At 51.5% G+C, this 17,418-nt stretch overlaps 8 protein-coding genes across 8 annotated transcripts; 2 read left to right on the top strand and 6 right to left on the bottom strand.

Moving 5' to 3' along the window:
• Positions 1-1,002: 1,002 nt before the first annotated feature.
• N0V96_011751 (uncharacterized protein) lies at positions 1,003-1,755 on the bottom strand (the record flags this gene model as incomplete). Its single annotated transcript, XM_053192700.1, has 2 exons — positions 1,003-1,395; positions 1,612-1,755. 2 exons carry the CDS (start codon positions 1,753-1,755, stop codon positions 1,003-1,005), a joined length of 537 nt encoding a protein of 178 aa, XP_053050057.1.
• Positions 1,756-3,162: 1,407 nt separating this feature from the next.
• On the bottom strand, positions 3,163-4,299 carry N0V96_011750 (uncharacterized protein; the record flags this gene model as incomplete). Its single annotated transcript, XM_065759380.1, has 3 exons — positions 3,163-3,604; positions 3,663-4,079; positions 4,151-4,299. 3 exons carry the CDS (start codon positions 4,297-4,299, stop codon positions 3,163-3,165), a joined length of 1,008 nt encoding a protein of 335 aa, XP_065611944.1.
• Positions 4,300-5,287: 988 nt separating this feature from the next.
• N0V96_011749 (uncharacterized protein) lies at positions 5,288-6,362 on the bottom strand (the record flags this gene model as incomplete). The annotated part of the gene is made up of 3 exons (XM_065759379.1): positions 5,288-5,690; positions 5,744-6,038; positions 6,113-6,362. 3 exons carry the CDS (start codon positions 6,360-6,362, stop codon positions 5,288-5,290), a joined length of 948 nt encoding a protein of 315 aa, XP_065611943.1.
• A 506-nt stretch (positions 6,363-6,868) lies between these two features.
• N0V96_011748 (uncharacterized protein) lies at positions 6,869-7,851 on the top strand (the record flags this gene model as incomplete). The annotated part of the gene is made up of 3 exons (XM_053192703.1): positions 6,869-7,124; positions 7,180-7,316; positions 7,375-7,851. 3 exons carry the CDS (start codon positions 6,869-6,871, stop codon positions 7,849-7,851), a joined length of 870 nt encoding a protein of 289 aa, XP_053050060.1.
• A 113-nt stretch (positions 7,852-7,964) lies between these two features.
• N0V96_011747 (uncharacterized protein) lies at positions 7,965-8,447 on the bottom strand (the record flags this gene model as incomplete). Its single annotated transcript, XM_065759378.1, has 1 exon — positions 7,965-8,447. The coding sequence occupies one exon, from the start codon at positions 8,445-8,447 to the stop codon at positions 7,965-7,967; it is 483 nt and encodes a 160-aa protein (XP_065611942.1).
• A 197-nt stretch (positions 8,448-8,644) lies between these two features.
• N0V96_011746 (uncharacterized protein) lies at positions 8,645-10,187 on the bottom strand (the record flags this gene model as incomplete). Its single annotated transcript, XM_065759377.1, has 3 exons — positions 8,645-9,080; positions 9,139-10,147; positions 10,184-10,187. The coding sequence occupies 3 exons, from the start codon at positions 10,185-10,187 to the stop codon at positions 8,645-8,647; spliced, it is 1,449 nt and encodes a 482-aa protein (XP_065611941.1).
• A 1,761-nt stretch (positions 10,188-11,948) lies between these two features.
• On the bottom strand, positions 11,949-13,748 carry N0V96_011745 (uncharacterized protein; the record flags this gene model as incomplete). The annotated part of the gene is made up of 4 exons (XM_053192704.1): positions 11,949-12,992; positions 13,063-13,424; positions 13,487-13,598; positions 13,680-13,748. The coding sequence occupies 4 exons, from the start codon at positions 13,746-13,748 to the stop codon at positions 11,949-11,951; spliced, it is 1,587 nt and encodes a 528-aa protein (XP_053050061.1).
• An 859-nt stretch (positions 13,749-14,607) lies between these two features.
• N0V96_011744 (uncharacterized protein) lies at positions 14,608-16,708 on the top strand (the record flags this gene model as incomplete). The annotated part of the gene is made up of 5 exons (XM_065759376.1): positions 14,608-14,909; positions 15,061-15,549; positions 15,987-16,079; positions 16,143-16,424; positions 16,666-16,708. The coding sequence occupies 5 exons, from the start codon at positions 14,608-14,610 to the stop codon at positions 16,706-16,708; spliced, it is 1,209 nt and encodes a 402-aa protein (XP_065611940.1).
• Positions 16,709-17,418: the final 710 nt, after the last annotated feature.

Raw genomic sequence — 17,418 nt, 5'->3', positions numbered from 1 at the left:
ACCTTTGCGGTGTGAAATGTGTGACCTGGTGCTACCATTGGAACAATGCGAGACGAGTCTTGACGGAAACCGAGGGTGTCCATCTACGCAGTATGATACGCCGCAGGACTGGGGCTTAATCAGAGGTTTTATTACCGAAATGGTGGTCGTCATTCACTGTTATTTGAGTGTAACACTTCTTACATGGCTATGCTCTGATGGCTGCATTTGTCCATAAGAGCGACTTTCCCAGGCACTCTCTTCAGATGCTATGCTGATGCTACTCCAAACCGTATGCTAGAGAATAACGGAGTCTTGCTTCCTCAAACACATCACTAAGCCCTGCCATTTGTCAATCCTTGACCCTCGATAACCATTCCTCGGAAGACCTATCCATCGTCCGCCGGAAATCATCGCTGAGTCTCAACCGTGACGTTGGAACATCAACATCAAACAAGCTCATTCTCAATCGCGGAGATCCAACTCCAGATGAACTCGTCTTGACCGTTGACTCTGTCTGTTTACTGACATGGTGAGAAGGGGGATTGACCTCAAGGATGCCGTGGGGCGAAGTGATATCCGAGTCGGCTGGCCCATCTTCTGGATCGAGGTTGTGTGCCTGTCGCACCATCCGACTCGTCTCGTTCCTGCAAGCCTGTTGTCTCTCCAATCTGTCTCTTCGTTGGCGGTATACCGACGAGCGACCCATCTTGGTGAGCACCATTTGATACAAAGGTCGCAATGTTGCTATCGAGGCTGCCACAATGCCTATACCCGGCTCGACTGTGCTCCATATTGCAAAGTTGGAGGTTTCGTCTACAGGATGAGCAGTTGCGTTAGTGTCTTCGAAGAATTTGTGGCGTGGAAGCTAGAAGATGGGCTTACAGAGAAAGTCCTCGCCGTCCAGTAACGTCGGGATGTAGAACGCTCTGGCAATGGTAGCAGTACTTCCTCTACAACCAAGACTATTAGCTTTGCCCCGTTGTCCAGCCGATTTATCTGCAGTTTCTGTCCCTCTCACACTTACACGGCGGCTAGCCCCAGGATGCAAACCACCACAATCTTCGTCCCGATCGGAAGATTCATGGATCTAATGATGAACCACGGTAAAGCACCGAAAATAAAGTCGGCGCTCGTGTTGATGACCGTCGCCGCAATCGTCATGATGTAGATAACCCGCGAGGGCCAGCATTTCTCCGGTGTTCTAGGCCCTTCTTCCCAGTACGTTGGCACCGGTCTGCACTGGAAAGCTACCATGAAGAGGTATGTCGTTCCGAAGAAAACTGTACCGACCATGAGAGCTCGAATTATCCATATGTGCGGCCGATCAAGTGCAACCCGGAGGAGGAAGTAGCCAACGGAGATCTTGAGGAGACATGTTGAGACGACGTTGAGCAGCTCGAGAATCCACCATAGCTTGGGATTTACGTTAGCAAGGGGCTAGATTGGGTGGTAATGTGGTATGATGTACCAGCAGCATGGCTCTCTTCTCTCCGGCAGTGATTCGGTATCATGGCGGCCGATCCCATGAGTTCCTCCGTAAATCTGCAACACCAGATATCCGGTAAAAATGATCTCGACTTTGTTAGAATTTGGCTGCGTGGTACTACAACCAGCGTAAAGGTCACTCACCAGAAGAAAGACCATGATCTTGTCGTCGATACCGACTGATCGTACCAACGTCGTCCGGCAGTATACACGGAGACTGACGGCAAGCCATGCTAGGAGTAGAAACGCCGAGGCCGTGACGACGATTTGGACGCTCTTGTCCGCCATAACGACGGTAATGACGCCGTTGATTCCATCGAGAACCACCTGGACTAGGGCAGTGAAGTGGAAGTTGAGAATTGGAGAGATCCTGTACTGCCGACGGAGACGGCATGAGCAGCCAAACGCCGCCGTATCAAGCACCGCATATTTCGAACAAAAGGATCGCCCTATGGGATCACACTGGTGCTTGAAGATCGATCACGGTCCGATCAGGATGCCACGAAATGTCACAGATGTTGAGCAGAGTTTTGAGGCCGATCCACGTGTAGCGAATAGGAGTGTGAGCTTGGGCATGGCCACCACTTAAGCGGCGTCGCAAAAGGGCTTGTGCAGGGTAATCTGTCTGACCTTAATCAAGAAAGCCATCTGCATGCAGGCAGGTTCCTGAGTGGTAGAGGCCTTTAAAAAAGATTAGCTCGTGGGTGGCTCGATTTTCCCACTCAAGATTGCGAATTATGCGGGGAAGACGGGAAGCCGAATGGGCTTGGGTGTCTAGATTTGGTATCCAAGATCAAAATGCGAAATTGCTCAAGCTCTCGGTACTTTCTTGGGGTGCATAAGTAGTTGTATGTCCGGTGATAAGGTAGTTTGAATCAAACTACGTTGGTGAGATAGGCATTTACTTTGATCCGCCAAATCACATCAATGCTTGGTCATCGCTGGAGATCATGTCGATTCCAGACATTTGGCTGACATCGTGGAAGTACTCAACGCTTTTCGACACAGAAATACAGCATGGACTGCGTTCTAGGGCCTGGTGTTTAATTCAATTTTGCCGCATGCTGTCTTAAAGCCACTGACAGTTTACCTAAAAGTAAACAATGTCGCTCTATCCCTACTAGCAACTCTATATCGGCAGATTTTCTGCTTTTGAGTTCAGACATGATGCCGCGTGAACCTTTGTTTTGACTTACGAACTGCTCACTATTGCCTCACGTGGCTCCAAGTTATATCGAGTCATTCAATGGACGAAATTCTATAGCCTCATTTTTCGTTTAGTGCTCTAAGTAATTTCGCACCGCATATGATGGAGAAAGTTCCATCAGTATTCATTCTTACTTCTTCCCTGAGCAAGATATATCGAGCACATATAGATAAGTGGAAGCGTCAATGTATGTAAAAACCCACAAGAAGGGAAGAGAAGACCCGGGCACAATAACATGAATGCAAAAGACTTCTAGATTCAGTCTTCGATCAGACTTATTATTCTCTATCTTAATGACCAATGCCAAGGATTTTTTCCATTCATCTCACCATTAAGTGACCATTCTACCATATGCAGTAACGTCTGGTTCACATAAACTGGCGGTGTTGAGTGGAATGAAGTCATGTAGATTAGCCCCGTTTCTTGTCGCTTGAAAGTCCCCTCCAACCAAATCCACATGTACATCTTGATTCCACCCAAGAGCTCATTCACAAGCTTTGAGGAGTAGCAAACGTATTCGCTTTCGCTTGTGAAAACGGACAAGTTACTGCACCCCTTGCCTTGATCACCTCCATATCCGAAATCATCTCATCCCTGCCCTTCTCCCTCTGAGGCTCAGGCCCAATGGTCATCAAGTCATATCCCTGAGGGAAATACCTGCTTCCCCGCTCGCCCGGAACCTTTCCACCCACCGCTTTGACCAGCCATGCACCCGGACCCCAGGTCGACCACGTTGTTGGCCGCATGTACCAGGGTTGGAGGCTTTTCCGTCCAAAGTTGTAGAGCTTAGTCTCGGGGTTCGGGGTGTCGCTGACGAGCTTGACTGCGGATGAGTCGGGGCGCGGAAGGGCAAGGTATCGAAGTCCGAGTTTCCTCGAGTTACGAACTAGCCCTAGGAAGGTAGAGAGGAAGATTCCGGGAGATTCCAGACTTTTGAGGATTAGTCAAAAGAGTTATAGCGGTCTGAAGGGTGTTAGGATCGACTTACTTGAGGCTCGATCGGACCACGTCGTCCATGTCAGCTCCGAGAGACTTCCTCAGTGTTGTCCTCAAGAAACTTGGTACAGAAGACAAGGCAGAGTCGACATAGACTCTGACGTATTGATCATTTGTCGGCACTGGTTTACAGACCTCCTCTTCGTATTGAACAGTCCAGTCTCTGAGCTCCATTGCAAAGTGAAATCCGTTCCTCCAGCCTTCTTTACACGAGGGTAGAAGATCAAAAGGAATGCCCATGTCTTCTGCTAGATTCTTGTGGAAGATTCCTAGAGCACATACTTCGACATCGGTCAGCGTGCGCCATTCGTCTCTGTTGACTACGTTGATTATCTCGGTAAGACCATCGCCGAGAGTGTGAAGTAGGTCGGGGTCGGTGATCTTGTTCGCGCGGCGGTATCGAGCATGTCTGTAGAAAACCCACTCTTCAGCAACGGATAGACACGAGCTGTTAATCAGGTTCAAGACTTGGTGACTTACAAATAGTTCATCCTTGACACAGACATCGCATATCGATCCGAGTCTCTTGCCTTGGACTGCACTTCTCGCAGAAGAATTTCCGTGTCGACTGATCGTTTTCCAGCGTTGCGTTTATTGTTCTGGCCTGTCACTGCGAACAGTTTGGACATTGATGGAATACTTCCAGCCTACTTGGATATCTCTCATCAGTTTGACTTAGTCCTCTTTTGACCTGTATAAGGTTTTCAAGAGAGAGAGAGAGTAACCCACCTTGAGAAGAGCCAATTTGCGAGCTTTAGAGAAGGCATATGGGAACTCGAGCTCTTGGAGCTGGGTGATTATATCGTGGGACTCTTTGACGGTCATACTCGACAACTCACGGCCTTCCTTGGTAAACGGGGCTTCAATATGCATCTTCCGACGGTAGCGCAATTGTTTGACAGATAACATGTAGCTGAAGGAAATGATTGTCATTGCTGTCGCAATAATCCATGGTGGGAGTTTGCTGATTTCAGAACTGGTGATTGTGAAGAACATGACGCGGTTATGACATTAGCATTGAAGGTAGCAAAATAAACAAATGGTCCCATGTCTGCTGTGCACGAAAATTCTGAGATTGAAATAAGAGCGTGACACTTATACGATATCACAATGGATCGCGAAAAGTCGAATATCTGACGAAAGGAGTAATCCAGCCGAGGTCCGGCAGCTGCCCGTGTCGTTGTGGGTAGACACCTCGTGGGTTTCGGCTCTTTGTGGGTCACTAAATTCAATAGAAAGCGTCCGTGTTGAGTAAAGAATTGTGTGTGTCTGCAGTTAATATCTCACGAGGTTTCCCAATGAATTCTTCGCCAAGGTAATACTTGAAAAGCTCAATGGCTAATTCATGCCATGCTGTTTGATTAATAAAAAATCTTAAAGTTGCCGATTCATGCTATTCTGTACAATATTCTTTCACATGATGGGGTTTTGATAACGTGCGAAATACACCACCTTTCTCGCCAAGTATTGTTGCCGAGTATGTTACATTTAATGTCTTCATCATTACTATGTTGAGTAGATACAGCCCATTAGGCCTGCTAATACTGAGTGAACATGTACAATCTTGTTAGGATGTTGCTGAAGGTACTCCCACGGTCTTGCCTCCCCCTCAAACCCTCATGATTGCGGCTTGATCAGCCCAATGCTGCTGAGCAATGGCCTGTCACTAACGGCAACGAGGTACGCCGTCGCAGAACCCTCGTTGATATGCTGAATCTTAGACCATGCAGGCACGGCAAACGTATCTCGCGATGTCCACTTGAAGACCACACGGGGCCCTGTGGGCGGTTCCACAATGGTTCGGCCTTGGCCCTCGTAGCAGTGGTAGAGGAACGAAGCCTGCTCGCGAACCTCCTGTGTTGTGTGGTTGCTGTCAATACGCTCAGCCTGAGCGCCGAGAATGGGTGACAGGGGCTTGCCGTGACTTGTGTAGTGGTGGATGGCGTAGGGGCCTTCCTGGGCCTTGAGCTCAGCTTCAACTTGGTCCCATGGGTGTCTCCACTCGCACGTTTCCGTGAACCTATGGAACGTCAGCGGCCTGTTCCCGTGTTGATGATTTGTAGAAGCACTTACACGCTTGGGTAACGACTCTCATGGTATTGCTCTGCGAAGTGCACCGGGGTGAATCTGAAGAGCGGCAGGTTGAGTGCATCGAGCCAGATAACCGGGGCATCGCTCTCGTTTCCATGATCATGCCAGTGCCATGTCGGCGTAACGACAACATCGCCGCGTCTCAGGGGCATCTTTTTTCCTTCAACAGCCGTGAAGCCCTCGCCGTCGATGATGAATCTGAGGGCGAACGCGATGTGCCTGTGCGCAGGAGCAGTCTCGCCAGGGTTGACGATCTGAAGTCCACCATAGATGGTGTCTGTTGTGTAAGGGGATTCTGCAATACCTTGTGAGTATGGTCAGGGTTGTCAGAAGTAAATCAATGACGCTTACCCATATTGGGGTTGACCAGCATCAGCACTCTCCTCTCTGCTTGCTTCTCGCCAACCATCTCTGCGGCCTTGTGAAGAAGAGGGAGGCTATCGGCATACTTCCATATATGAGGCTTGGCGACGGGCGCTGGTGTAGGTGGGACCATCACGTTCATCTTGGACCACAAAGGCTCCATGTGCTGTGATGGCAATTCTTCCAAGTAGTCGTTCATGGCCTTGGCCTTGTTGTCGTCCTCGTGAGGGGAGTCCATTGTGAGTGATCTGTAGATGTGCGAGGCGTGAGATGGTCTGAGTGTCTTGTGCTGTGTTTGGGTATTGATATCAGTTTGTAGACAGTAGTCTGGATCGATTCGTGTATTCTATGGTGAAAGCGGTGCTTCTGAAGATGAAGTTGGATGTTGGAGGGACATGCGAAGGAGGTTATCAAGGCCCGTTTCCCCGTTATCCCCGGACTGTTGACCCCCCCTTGCCCGCAGCTATGCAGCGGAAACGCCACGCGGGACGGGACTCGATCTGGCAGTTGAGGCGATTCCGAGTTCCGATGCATTACCCAGCTCCCCGCGATCCAACCGCGGAACCGTCTCTGATTGGCCAATACGAGGCTGCTCCAATTGAGGGGCTGGATGATGCACGTCTTGGAGGCACACACTTAAGGAGCTGAGATAATCTAGGAACAGCTTCATGCGGCTCGTTACGACCCAGAAGTAAACTCAGTGTTTTGAGCAGATTTCTATTTTCAGGCACAGTATCAAACACAATGTCTTGGAACCGTCTTATTCGCTTCGTTGACGACAACGACGTCGAGCACTTTGGCGAGCCTGAGGTGCAAGACGAACCAGAAATCACGTCGCTTCTTGACAAAAGCGACTTGTGGGCTACTATCTACGATGGTGCCAGCCCTGTCTCATCCCTGGCCAAGGGCGAGCGGGTTCACGTCAAGGCCCTGAGACCGCTTCTGACACCAAAGGACGTCCCGATCATTCGGTGCATTGGCCTCAACTATGTTAAGCACAGTAATACAGCCCTTCCCAGAATAGAGCTATGGCAAACATCTGACTTGAATTGCAGTCAAGGAGGGTGGCAGGACACCGCCTCCGTTCCCCTCACTTTTCATTAAGCCTGCGACATCAGTCGCTGCGTGGAATGAAGATGTGCCGATCCCCAAGGTTGCACAGGATGGCACCGTCGATTACGAGGGTGAACTCGTAAGTACCTTTTCTCTGACTGAAACGACTCCTCGATAGAAATCACTGACAATATTAGGCCTTCGTGATTGGAAAGTCAGGGAAGAACATCCCCAAGGAAAAGGCGTTGGAATATGTCGCCGGCTACATCACTGCAAACGATGTGTCAGCGAGAGCTTGGCAAAGAGACCCCGCCAAGGCTGGCGGCGTGCCCCAGTGGTGCTTCAGCAAGGGTTTCGACAAGTTCGCACCCTTCAGCCCCGTCCTGGTCTCTCCGGCAGTGGTCGGAAACGCCAGCGATCTGTTGCTGCAGACCTTTGTTAACGGCGAGGAGCGTCAGCACGAGAGCACGGGTGACTTGCTCTTCGGCGTGGAGGAAATTGTCAGCTTCCTCAGCCAGGGAACGACGTTGGAGGCCGGTACGGTGGTGTTGACTGGAACACCGTCGGGCGTCGCCATGGGCATGAAGCCTCCGAAGTACTTGAATGATGGAGACGTGGTAGAGGTGAGAATAAGTAAGCTTGGCAGTGTAAAGAACAAGATGGTGTTTGAGTAGAAACTAATCACGATTGAACTGTTAACTATCGGGAGGATGAGTATAAGCACAAGAGGCGCGGAGACTGGGTATTTCGGAGGTGAATGTACATGATGGGGCCTGGCCACTGCCAGCTATAAACTTCCAGGCATACTGTTAAGCCAAGAGAAGTCATTGATGTCAAACGTGATTGCGTCCATGTCGAATGCTGTATCCTGTGCCAAGTAAGGGAAAGGCATATCAAAGGTCTCCTGCTGCTCGTTGGTGATATTGGGCACCGCTGCATTGGTATCCGAGTTTGGAAGAGCAGCTGACTGAGGTTGCTGATCCTGGAACATCTTCGTCGAGAGGATCTGAAGTGCCGCGGCACATCTCCGTGGAGAAGGCCCTAGGTTCTCGTGGTCGTGGAGCAGAGCCATCGCCTGATTCCACGAGCGGGAGATGTCGAGCGAAGAGAAGACAGCGGGTCGGAGTCTTGCTGCGATGAGAACAGTGGCGGCTGTGTAGATGTAGAAGACACGATACCACCAAGCTGGCAGGAGGCCAAGTGTGCCGTCGTGTTGTTGAAATTGCACGATAAATGAGATAAGGCTTTGTGCGGCTTCCACGCAGACCATGGCGCATTGTTGAACGACGCGAGAGGATAGATCATCGTGGACTTGGGGGGTTTCAGGGCACTGGGACAGACAGAACCGAGTGAGCATGGGTCTGAGGAGGAGCATGCGTGCATGCAGGAGCCTACAATCTGTCAGTCATGGCCCACGAGATGGTCAGGTTGACTGTAAGCCAACTCTTGAGTCGCAAGTATCGTCACTTACCTGATACGCAGGATTACCGCTTGCCTGCGGAAGACCTCATCCAAATTAGTTTCGGGCTCGGCCATGGTCAAAAAGCTGGGCAAGCTCTTCTCCCATTTCGTCAGGCGCTGATCGAGCTGCAAGGCTTTCCCGAGATCTAGCTCTGGTCTATCTAGGGAGCGCGCAGTCGTGCTTCCTGTGCCGTTGGGGTAGGTAGGCGACTTGAGGGGTGATGTTGACGAGTAGAATGCGAGGACAGCGTGATTGATAACCTCGTAGAGTTCGAGTGACTTATGGAAGAAGGCCTGGTACCGAAGTTTGTGAAGTTGAACCGCACTTAGCTGTATCCCGTCGACGCTGGTGACATTGGTATCTGGGATTGAAGGCAGTACCACACTCAGCGCTAGCTGATCTGAGATCATTGCCGGACGTCCATGCGTGATGGCAATCATTCTGATCGTCAAGTCAGAGGTGCCATGCGCATGAAATCTGGCGTCTGAATGATACTCACCGATCCATCAGGATGCATCCATGCCATATCCTCTTCACGAGATCCCTTTCGGGCTCATTTGAGAGTTCTGATGCTGTCTCTGGCAAATGTAGGCCAAGGCCCTGGGCGATTCTCACGGCAGACCCAACGATCATCCACGTCTGATGAGGATTGTTTGTACTTTGGAGGTACTGGCTCATTATCAAGAGACACTGTATCAGCTCGATGGAGCCAGTGTCCCAAAGGCTCAGCTGTAGCAAGTCCTGCGCACGAGTGAAGTACCCCTGGCTGGACGAATCCCTCTGATCCGGAGGCAGTGACTCGATCAACTGCGTGGAAAGTGCGAATATGATATTGAGGATGCTCACGAAAATTCGTTCATCGGCATCGAGCGAGGTACCAGCAAATAGCGCCCGATATGAATGTTCGAATCTCTGTCGGTCCAGGAAGGGGTACAACGGGTCAACGTAGTACCAGTAGAGATCCGTCAAGTGATCAGCTTGCTTACGAGCTGGCAGGACATAATCGGCCTGCCCTCCCGCGCCAGAACCGTTGAGAGGAAGTGTCGAACGAAACAACGTGCTTCTCACACTCTTGCTCTCCGTCGAAGAGCCTAGCCTCGCGTCAATGGCAGCTTTGATCTGGTTCGTGAAAGATCCAGCACTACTACTGCCAAAGTACTCGCCAGTCACCATGCCATCCTCGCGCACTGTGGTCATGGAATCAACAACTGAAGGGCTGGCATCGGATGGAGTGATGGGGTGACGTTCTACTCGACTTCGCCTCGCGAGGTCTGGCCCCGAGGACGTGGTTGATTTGGGTGTCGCACTCGGAGCCGGACGAGAGATGGGAGGCATCAGAGGCTGTGCAAAGTTGGTCTCGGGCGTGTGGACGATCTTGGGCATTGCCCTTTCGGGATTGCCTGGACTTGCATCTGCAGGTTTACCTCCACCCGGGAACGACTTCTCGGCCTCGGAGGTGTAAGTGCAGCCGTTCCTCAGATCGGTCCTCTTCCAGCAGTTGCCGCACGCTATGGGTTGCTGTCAGCCGTGGCACGGTCAGAAACGCATGCTTTGCGCGGATTGTTCGTTAATCAAGGCAAATCAGATGTTCTGGAAAGTTCCTAACACGGTCCAGATTGACCCCGTCTGACCACGCGGGCCAAGACTCTCGAAGCTGCATGTCCTTCACCGTGGAGTCTTCACCGATCACTCACCTGGGCGTGCTCCATCACACTTGACTTTCCTCCTTCGACATGCTTCACATGCCACATCAATCTTGATCCGCTTTGGCTTCGGCTCCATTGTTTTCTCCCTTTCCTCCCACCGGGCGTAAGGCGTGGGGGTAGATAGCCTCTTCCGCCGGAGACTGGAGTCTTTCCCCAGACAGAGACAAACCTCGGAATGACGGGTGACTTATCTCGGAAGCCGCAATGGCCAGGGAAATCTAGATTTAGATCATGGATCTCGGATTGACTTCGGTCGAGTAAGATAGACAAAGATTGCGGAGAATGAGCAGAGTTCGGGATGAAATGTTTGGATGGAGAAAGGTTGAAAGTCTGGGGATCACACCGAGTTCCGAGGCCACTTGATGAACACTTCCAGACCTGAGACCACAACAGAGAGAAGCAAAGCATGGATCGGATGGTGGCACCGACGGAAAGCGGAAAGCGGATCGAAATATAATTTGTTCAAACGGACAAGTTCCGAGTCATGAGCCCCCCCATCTTACCCCAGCTTCTTTGTCTAGCAACTCAGCAACTCTCCGGCTCTGCTTATTTTCTCATCTGCTCCCATTGCACAGCTCCACCGACCGTTTGCTGCCAAGGCGGCCGAAACTTGACAAAAATCTCCGAACCAGGTCGCAGCTCGGTGCTGCATCCGACATCCGTCAGTCGTGAGCCCCAACTCGACCGGGCACGCGGGGGAGACACTACTTACCCGCCCTCCAACAGACTCGTCCGGATGAGAATGTATCGCCCCTTTGCGGATGCGGGGGTCGTCCACAGCGGGGTCCCACAACTGCGACAGAACGCCTTTTCTTTTGGAGAACCACTTGACGTGTCGGTCAACGTGAAGTTGGAGATGAGATCGCTTCCTGAGAGTACTTGGACGGATTGAGCCTCAAACTTTGCAATCTGCCACAAGAACGAAATTAGCAATGACCCTGGTGTGTTTGTCCATTGGCAAACTTACTGTTTGGTGTGACCCACCTGCGCCTTTGCTACAATGAGTGCAAAAACAGGAGAAGACAGCGAGTGGTGTCGACGAAGTCTGGATCTCAATCCCGCCGCATAGGCAAGAGCCGCAAAAAGAGGATGACATGCTTTTGGCGGCACTAAGGAGGAATCCTGTCAAGGATCACTCAAGCTCAAGCAGTCTGCTGAGTTAAGTACGTTGACTGCGCGTTGCCTTCGGTGGCCACTTGCACACTCGGGGCCGGAGGCTCGCCTGACAAGACTTCAACTACTTTCCACTATGTGTAATGAAAGCCCAGCCGGAACGCGCGATTGGCTTTCCGATCAACTGGGATACATCCCGAGACAACGGGACGCTAAGCAGAAGCGCAGGTAGGCGAACTTGGCACTGGGCAGCTGACGTCGAAGTCTATCACTCTACGAGTGTACTGCTCAACTTCCATCTGAAGTTTTAGCAGAGATGGCAACTCGCGCCGTCAACGGCACAAGACCACTGATGTTTGCCGAAAAGAATGTGGACTCTTCAGTGTCATAAAAGAACTCGAGATGTGGACAAGAAACTTGACTATCGATTGCAGTCCTAGCATGCTCGCAACTATGTAGGCTCTCATCGACTATGATTTGGTCTATAATCCTAGGCCTTCCTGTCCGCAACATTCTCAACTTCAACAAACTCGTCATCAACCTTGTCGCTCCTAACGCCACTGCTGCCAAAGGCGTGGTTCTTGCCGTCAAACACCTCGGCAATTTGCTCAAGCGAACGGCCCTTAGTCTCAGGGAAGAGAAGCCAAATCAAGAGTAACAGAAGAGCCAAGATGACGCAGAAGACGATGTAGTACTTCCAGCCCAAGTTGGCCATTCCAATGGGGTTGCAAAACTGTCCGATAATGAGACCCACGAAAGTCGATCCCAGAGACATTGTCAAACCCCTTCCACGCAGAGTGTACTGGAAGATCTCAACAGGGTACGAGAGCAAGAGGGGCGACCAGGCGATGTCGTAGAAAAAGTAGTAGATGAAAATAAACGCCACCACGGCGTAGCCAGCTCTCTCGTCCTTGGTGTTGGTGAAAACGCTGGTAAGGATGGTCCAGATGATGTAGCATCCGAGCATACCAGCGGTCGAAATGAGGAAGAGCTTGCGGCGGCCAATGCGGTCAACCATCATGGCGCCGGCAAACACGGCCGCAAACCAGTTGAAAACCTGGAGCAAGCCGTTGATGAGGGCCTGGTCCTTGGTCTCGGTGATTCCGACGGTGTTGAGAACCAGCGTGAGGTAGTAGGAGATGACTCCAGAACCAGACCACTGGGCTCCTAGACCGGTGATGACAGCGATGAGCGTACGGCGACGGTTGGGTGCCGTCTTGACGAGGTCGAGGTACGAAGACTCGCGCAGCGCCTCGGTCTCGAGCCGGACGTTTTCCTCGATCTCCTTGACCTCGTAATCAACGAGAGGCGAAGACGCATCGCCGCCGGCGTGGTAGCGGGTGAGAATCTCTCGAGCTTGTTCAGTCTTACCGTGGGCAATAAGCCATCTGGGGGACTCAGGCACGAAGTAGAAGAAGGCGAACTGAATTGCAGGAAGAGCACCCTGCAAAATAGACGGAATCCTCCAACTCCAAGTTGAGGTCAGTCGGAATGTGCCGTAGGTTGACCAAGCCGCCAAGATTGCTCCGAAGAACTATGGCAGCTGTCAGCGAAAGTTTCCTGCAACATGTATGACATAGGCTTAAGCAGCCAGAAAGACTTACAAAGAAGGTGTTGTAAAGACTCGAAATCTTGCCTCGTTGGGTCGGGTAGGCAAGCTCGGTCACAAGAATCGGTGCCGGCTGCGCAATGAAGGCAGTGGCAGCACCGAGGAGCCATCGTGAGACGATGAACATGGGGAGACTAGTACTTGCGCCTTGAAGGGCGGCTCCGATGAGGAGAAGGAAGAATCCAATCCACATGGGCACTTTTCTGCCGTACTTGTCCGCCAGGTATGTAGTTGGAATAAGACCCATGATCTTGCCGATTGGATATACAGCGTTCATCGTTCCGAGTACGGATGGACTAGGGCTACCGAAGTAACCGCGCCATTGCTTGATGGTCTGCAGACCATTCATCATGGCACCTGGTTCCAAATGTTAGGATGGCATTTCACAACATGAAGTCTTACACGAAGCAATGACATACCATCGAAGCCGACCGAGGCCGACGATAACATGGGGACCAATAGAGTTAGGTTCAGCAGAAGCAAGTGCTTGGTGCGATACCATGGTGCAGGCTTTTCGGGCAGGACCTTGAGCTGATGTTAGAGTTCGTGATCACATAGCTTCTGATTTGCATTGTCTGTTGTCTATCCCGGCACATGGAAAGAGAGACTCACTGCGAGCAAGTCAGACCCGACGGCCTGTGCAGCCGTCTTCTTGGCTTGCTTTGACTTGAGGAAGCCCATCTTGATTTTGTTGTGGTCGGGCTACACTGAGATTGTACTGGAAGTCTGTTGGTTTCTTCAATGACCACCGTTGCAATCGACTTTGAAAGCAGTGAAGTCGCCGAGCCAGGATCAACGCGAAGCCATCAGAGTTGAGTCGAAGGAGACCTTGGAGATATATGCAAAAGTCAAAAGAGACACTGTCAAGAGCCGGAATGGAGGAGTTCTCAACTTCCCACGCGGCCAGGCCCCCTGTGTACCCCAGTCGACCCCGTAAAATGTCTGCGGTTTCCCCACGGGCTGTGGATTCTTCCCCAAGTTCATCGTTAGCTTGGATGGGTGACCCGTCGCGTCGGGTGAGGAACTCGATCACGGAACTCGGGAGTCGGATGGCAGGTCACGTCGGCCAGACTAGATGAACGCTAGATGACTAGGCCTAGCTTAGTAGATATGATGGGTTATCGTAGCTAGTAACAGAAGCGTTGGAGAGCTGTCCAGCTGACAAAGACCTCACCTGACCTACACCGACGGCAAGCCTCCCGAAGCGAGCTGCCCTACTTGACAGAATGGCTCACCTTGGTGCTCACCGAACAGACTCACCGGGAAGAGTCCCCGAGCGCAAAAGTCTCAAGACTAAGCAGACTCTATGACATGCAGATAGGGCGAGTCATAAGTGAGCTTCCACGCTCCCCGAGGCCATTGCGTCGCGTTCTGAAACGGTTCTGCGGGGGCGGTGATCAATGCTGCACGATAATTAAACTCGCGATCCCCAGACAGGGCCGACCATCCTGCCTCCCCCCTCACATCTCGCGTCGCTCGTCTCCCCGACACGAGAAATGCTCCCGAACAACGAGGTTTACAGGAGTCATCTATCGTCGCAATGGACCCACCGCCGAAGAGGATGAGGATGGACATCGGCCGGGGCTTCCCCGACATGGGCATGGCGGCCATTACCGGCGGATCGCCTCCTGGCCGCTCCTCCTCCGGCGTCGATCACGCGCATCTCGAGCAAGCTGATCCTAGGATGCCGAAGCAGAGGACTTGGTCGCGTGCGTCGTCCGCTTGCCAGACGTGCCGTGGCCGCAAGACTAAATGCGATAACGAGAGGCCGATATGCGGCTATTGTAGGAGGGTCGGGGCAACTTGCACATATATCGAGGACTCGGCTCCGGCAACGTCACTGTAAGTTTATTTTACTTTGTACGGACTTGAAGTCTCGAGGCCCACGTCTGATCGGCGGGTTCGGGTCACATACACTTTGCGGGGGATGGCTCAACCGGGTGGGCACGTTATATCAGACTGATACTAATGAAGTGTGGATTGTTTCCGTCAGATGTCAAGGTGTTGGACCACGTTTGCTGGGAGCCATAGAGAACTTGGCCAACCTCATCCAGCGCAACGAGGAGAACTTTCGCGCTATACCGCAACTTAGCCGCGACCTGTCCCGTGACTCTAGCGACTATCCGGATAGCCCAACCTTCCAAGGTGGACGTCAGGATGGTCTCTTGTCTGGGCAAGATGGCGGTGCCGCGGACGGGGCCAAGAAGTCCATTCACCCCTCGTTATCGGATACCGCCGGACTGGACTCCGTGCTGGAGTGGCCAATCTTTCCTAAACCGGTGCCTTTCGCGATAGACCCCTTCAGCCACGCTTCCCCACGCGGGGAAGCCTTTTCCCCCAGATCACCCCCGGCCATGGAGTTCTACGAGCTATCCCGACTCGTAGACTTGTACTTGACCAATGTTCATCCCATGAATCCCGTCGTCGATAGTCAAATGCTGCGACAGATGTTAAAGCAGGTCGCGGAAAACGGGCCCGACTGGTCAGCGTCTACCTGTATCGTCGCATTATCTTGTGCCCTTGGCGCCATATCCCAGAGACCCGGGCAGAGGACGCCAAGCGGGACCCCTCGTGGGTACTCCGTGGAGCCCAATCGTCACCTGGCGTCAAGGTATTGGTCAGTTGCTGAGAAACGCCTGGGCTTCTCCATGGGGTCACCTGGATGGGAGTCTGTACAATGCTTGTGCCTGGCAGGGTAAGACGGCTCCTCCCGCGTATTTGACTTGTCATGGCTCTTGGTCAGTCGTACATGTAAGGCTGACTAGTACGGTAGAATCTGGCACATGTACAACATGGATCCCTTACAAGCATGGAAATGTTTCAGTATGGCGAGTAACACCTGGTATACTACTTCGCTCACAAACAAGTTCGTATCTCCTTGGCATTGCTTGGATTCCCCTTGGCTGACATTCGTCTCAGGCTCACCATGCCGGCTAAAGCCGAGACGCCTGAATTCCCCCAGTCACTTTCAATGGAGCAGATATTGTACTTCACTTGCTTCAAATCTGAATGGTATGCCCTGTCCGGACTCCCTTCCCGTGGTCTACTTGATCATTGGCTAAGACTAGGTTGCAGTGAGCTGGCGTTTGAGCTGTCCCTGCCCGGGTCTATCCTCGCTGGTGTAGACTACCCGTACAGTTTGCCTAATCCGCCAACACTTGGTGTCATGAATCTGGACAACAAGGCCCTCATGATGGAGCAAAGATCTTGGTACTACTACTTAGCAGAGATCTCAGCACGGCACCTGATCGATCGTTTCACGCAGGCTCAAAAGAGATGCCCTCCTCACCCGACTGAGCACGGCATCGACCGCATGCTGGAAGTATTTGAGGTCTTTGATGCCCAACTGTCGGACTGGTACGAATCGCTACCGCCGCCTATATCATTCCAAATACCCACTGGGGATATTGCTCCCCTGGGTGATGACCTGTGCCAAATGCTTCGTGGACGGTACCTGGCGATGAAGGAGCTTCTGTGCAGGCCTTTCGTCCGGTTGGCCTCCACCATCTCCATCGCTTTAACCGTTTCGGAACACATGGTAGCAAGGGTGGCAGAGCTTGCTTCGCGAGGGCTACAATACTGTTTGTTCAGGATCCAGGCTACGTCGTCTACACCTCATCACGGCCTCTGGTTGCAACTGAGGGGATTCGTGACTTGTTCTCTAATCCTGACGGCCGCAGAGCGGGCACAAAGTATCCCGTCGTTGAACATGCCAACAAAAGTCACGTACCCTCAAAATTGGAAGCGGACGATCTTTGCTCAAAAGGAAATTCTGTCTAATTGCTGGGAGTTCGAGGAAGGAGGCATAAGCGATTGCGCTAGGGTCTTAGACTGGGCGCTTGCAAAGTTCACGGTCTGATCTCATGCTTATTCTCGAGGTACATAAAGGCCTTATTATGAAGGGGAAAGGCATAACATGCAATCAGACTAAGATGGTCGCAATCATCTCACCCGTATTTGGGGCGCTTAGGTGAGGTGGCAACGTCCTCGGTCCTTCAACGGTGGCATCTAGTCAAAGTAGCCGCTTCGGGAACTGCCACGGTCCTTCCCCGAACCTTTGTATAATAATATATAACGTACCTGTATAGCGAGCGGCGCATCATAGCGAGCGGTGCACGTCCTTATAATTCTACTCTCTTTATTTTTAAGATACCTTTTCTTTATATATAAATATATAATCCTTTTTTTTTAAAAAAACCGAATTATTTTTATTTTTTAAATTATTAAAAAAAGACCTGAAAATATTTATATAAAGAGCTACCTCTATTTTTAAAATCCCTAAATTAACCCTCTATTATTAACGCGCTAGATATATCGTACGAAATAAAAAAATAACTAAATTTAATAAAAA

The sequence above is a fragment of the Colletotrichum fioriniae genome (assembly GCF_027942845.1).
Source record: "Colletotrichum fioriniae strain IMI 355084 chromosome Unknown scaffold_19, whole genome shotgun sequence".
Lineage (NCBI taxonomy): Eukaryota > Fungi > Ascomycota > Sordariomycetes > Glomerellales > Glomerellaceae > Colletotrichum > Colletotrichum fioriniae.
The sequence above is the reverse complement of the archived record's forward strand: the minus strand, read 5'-3'. Positions and strand labels throughout refer to the sequence as shown.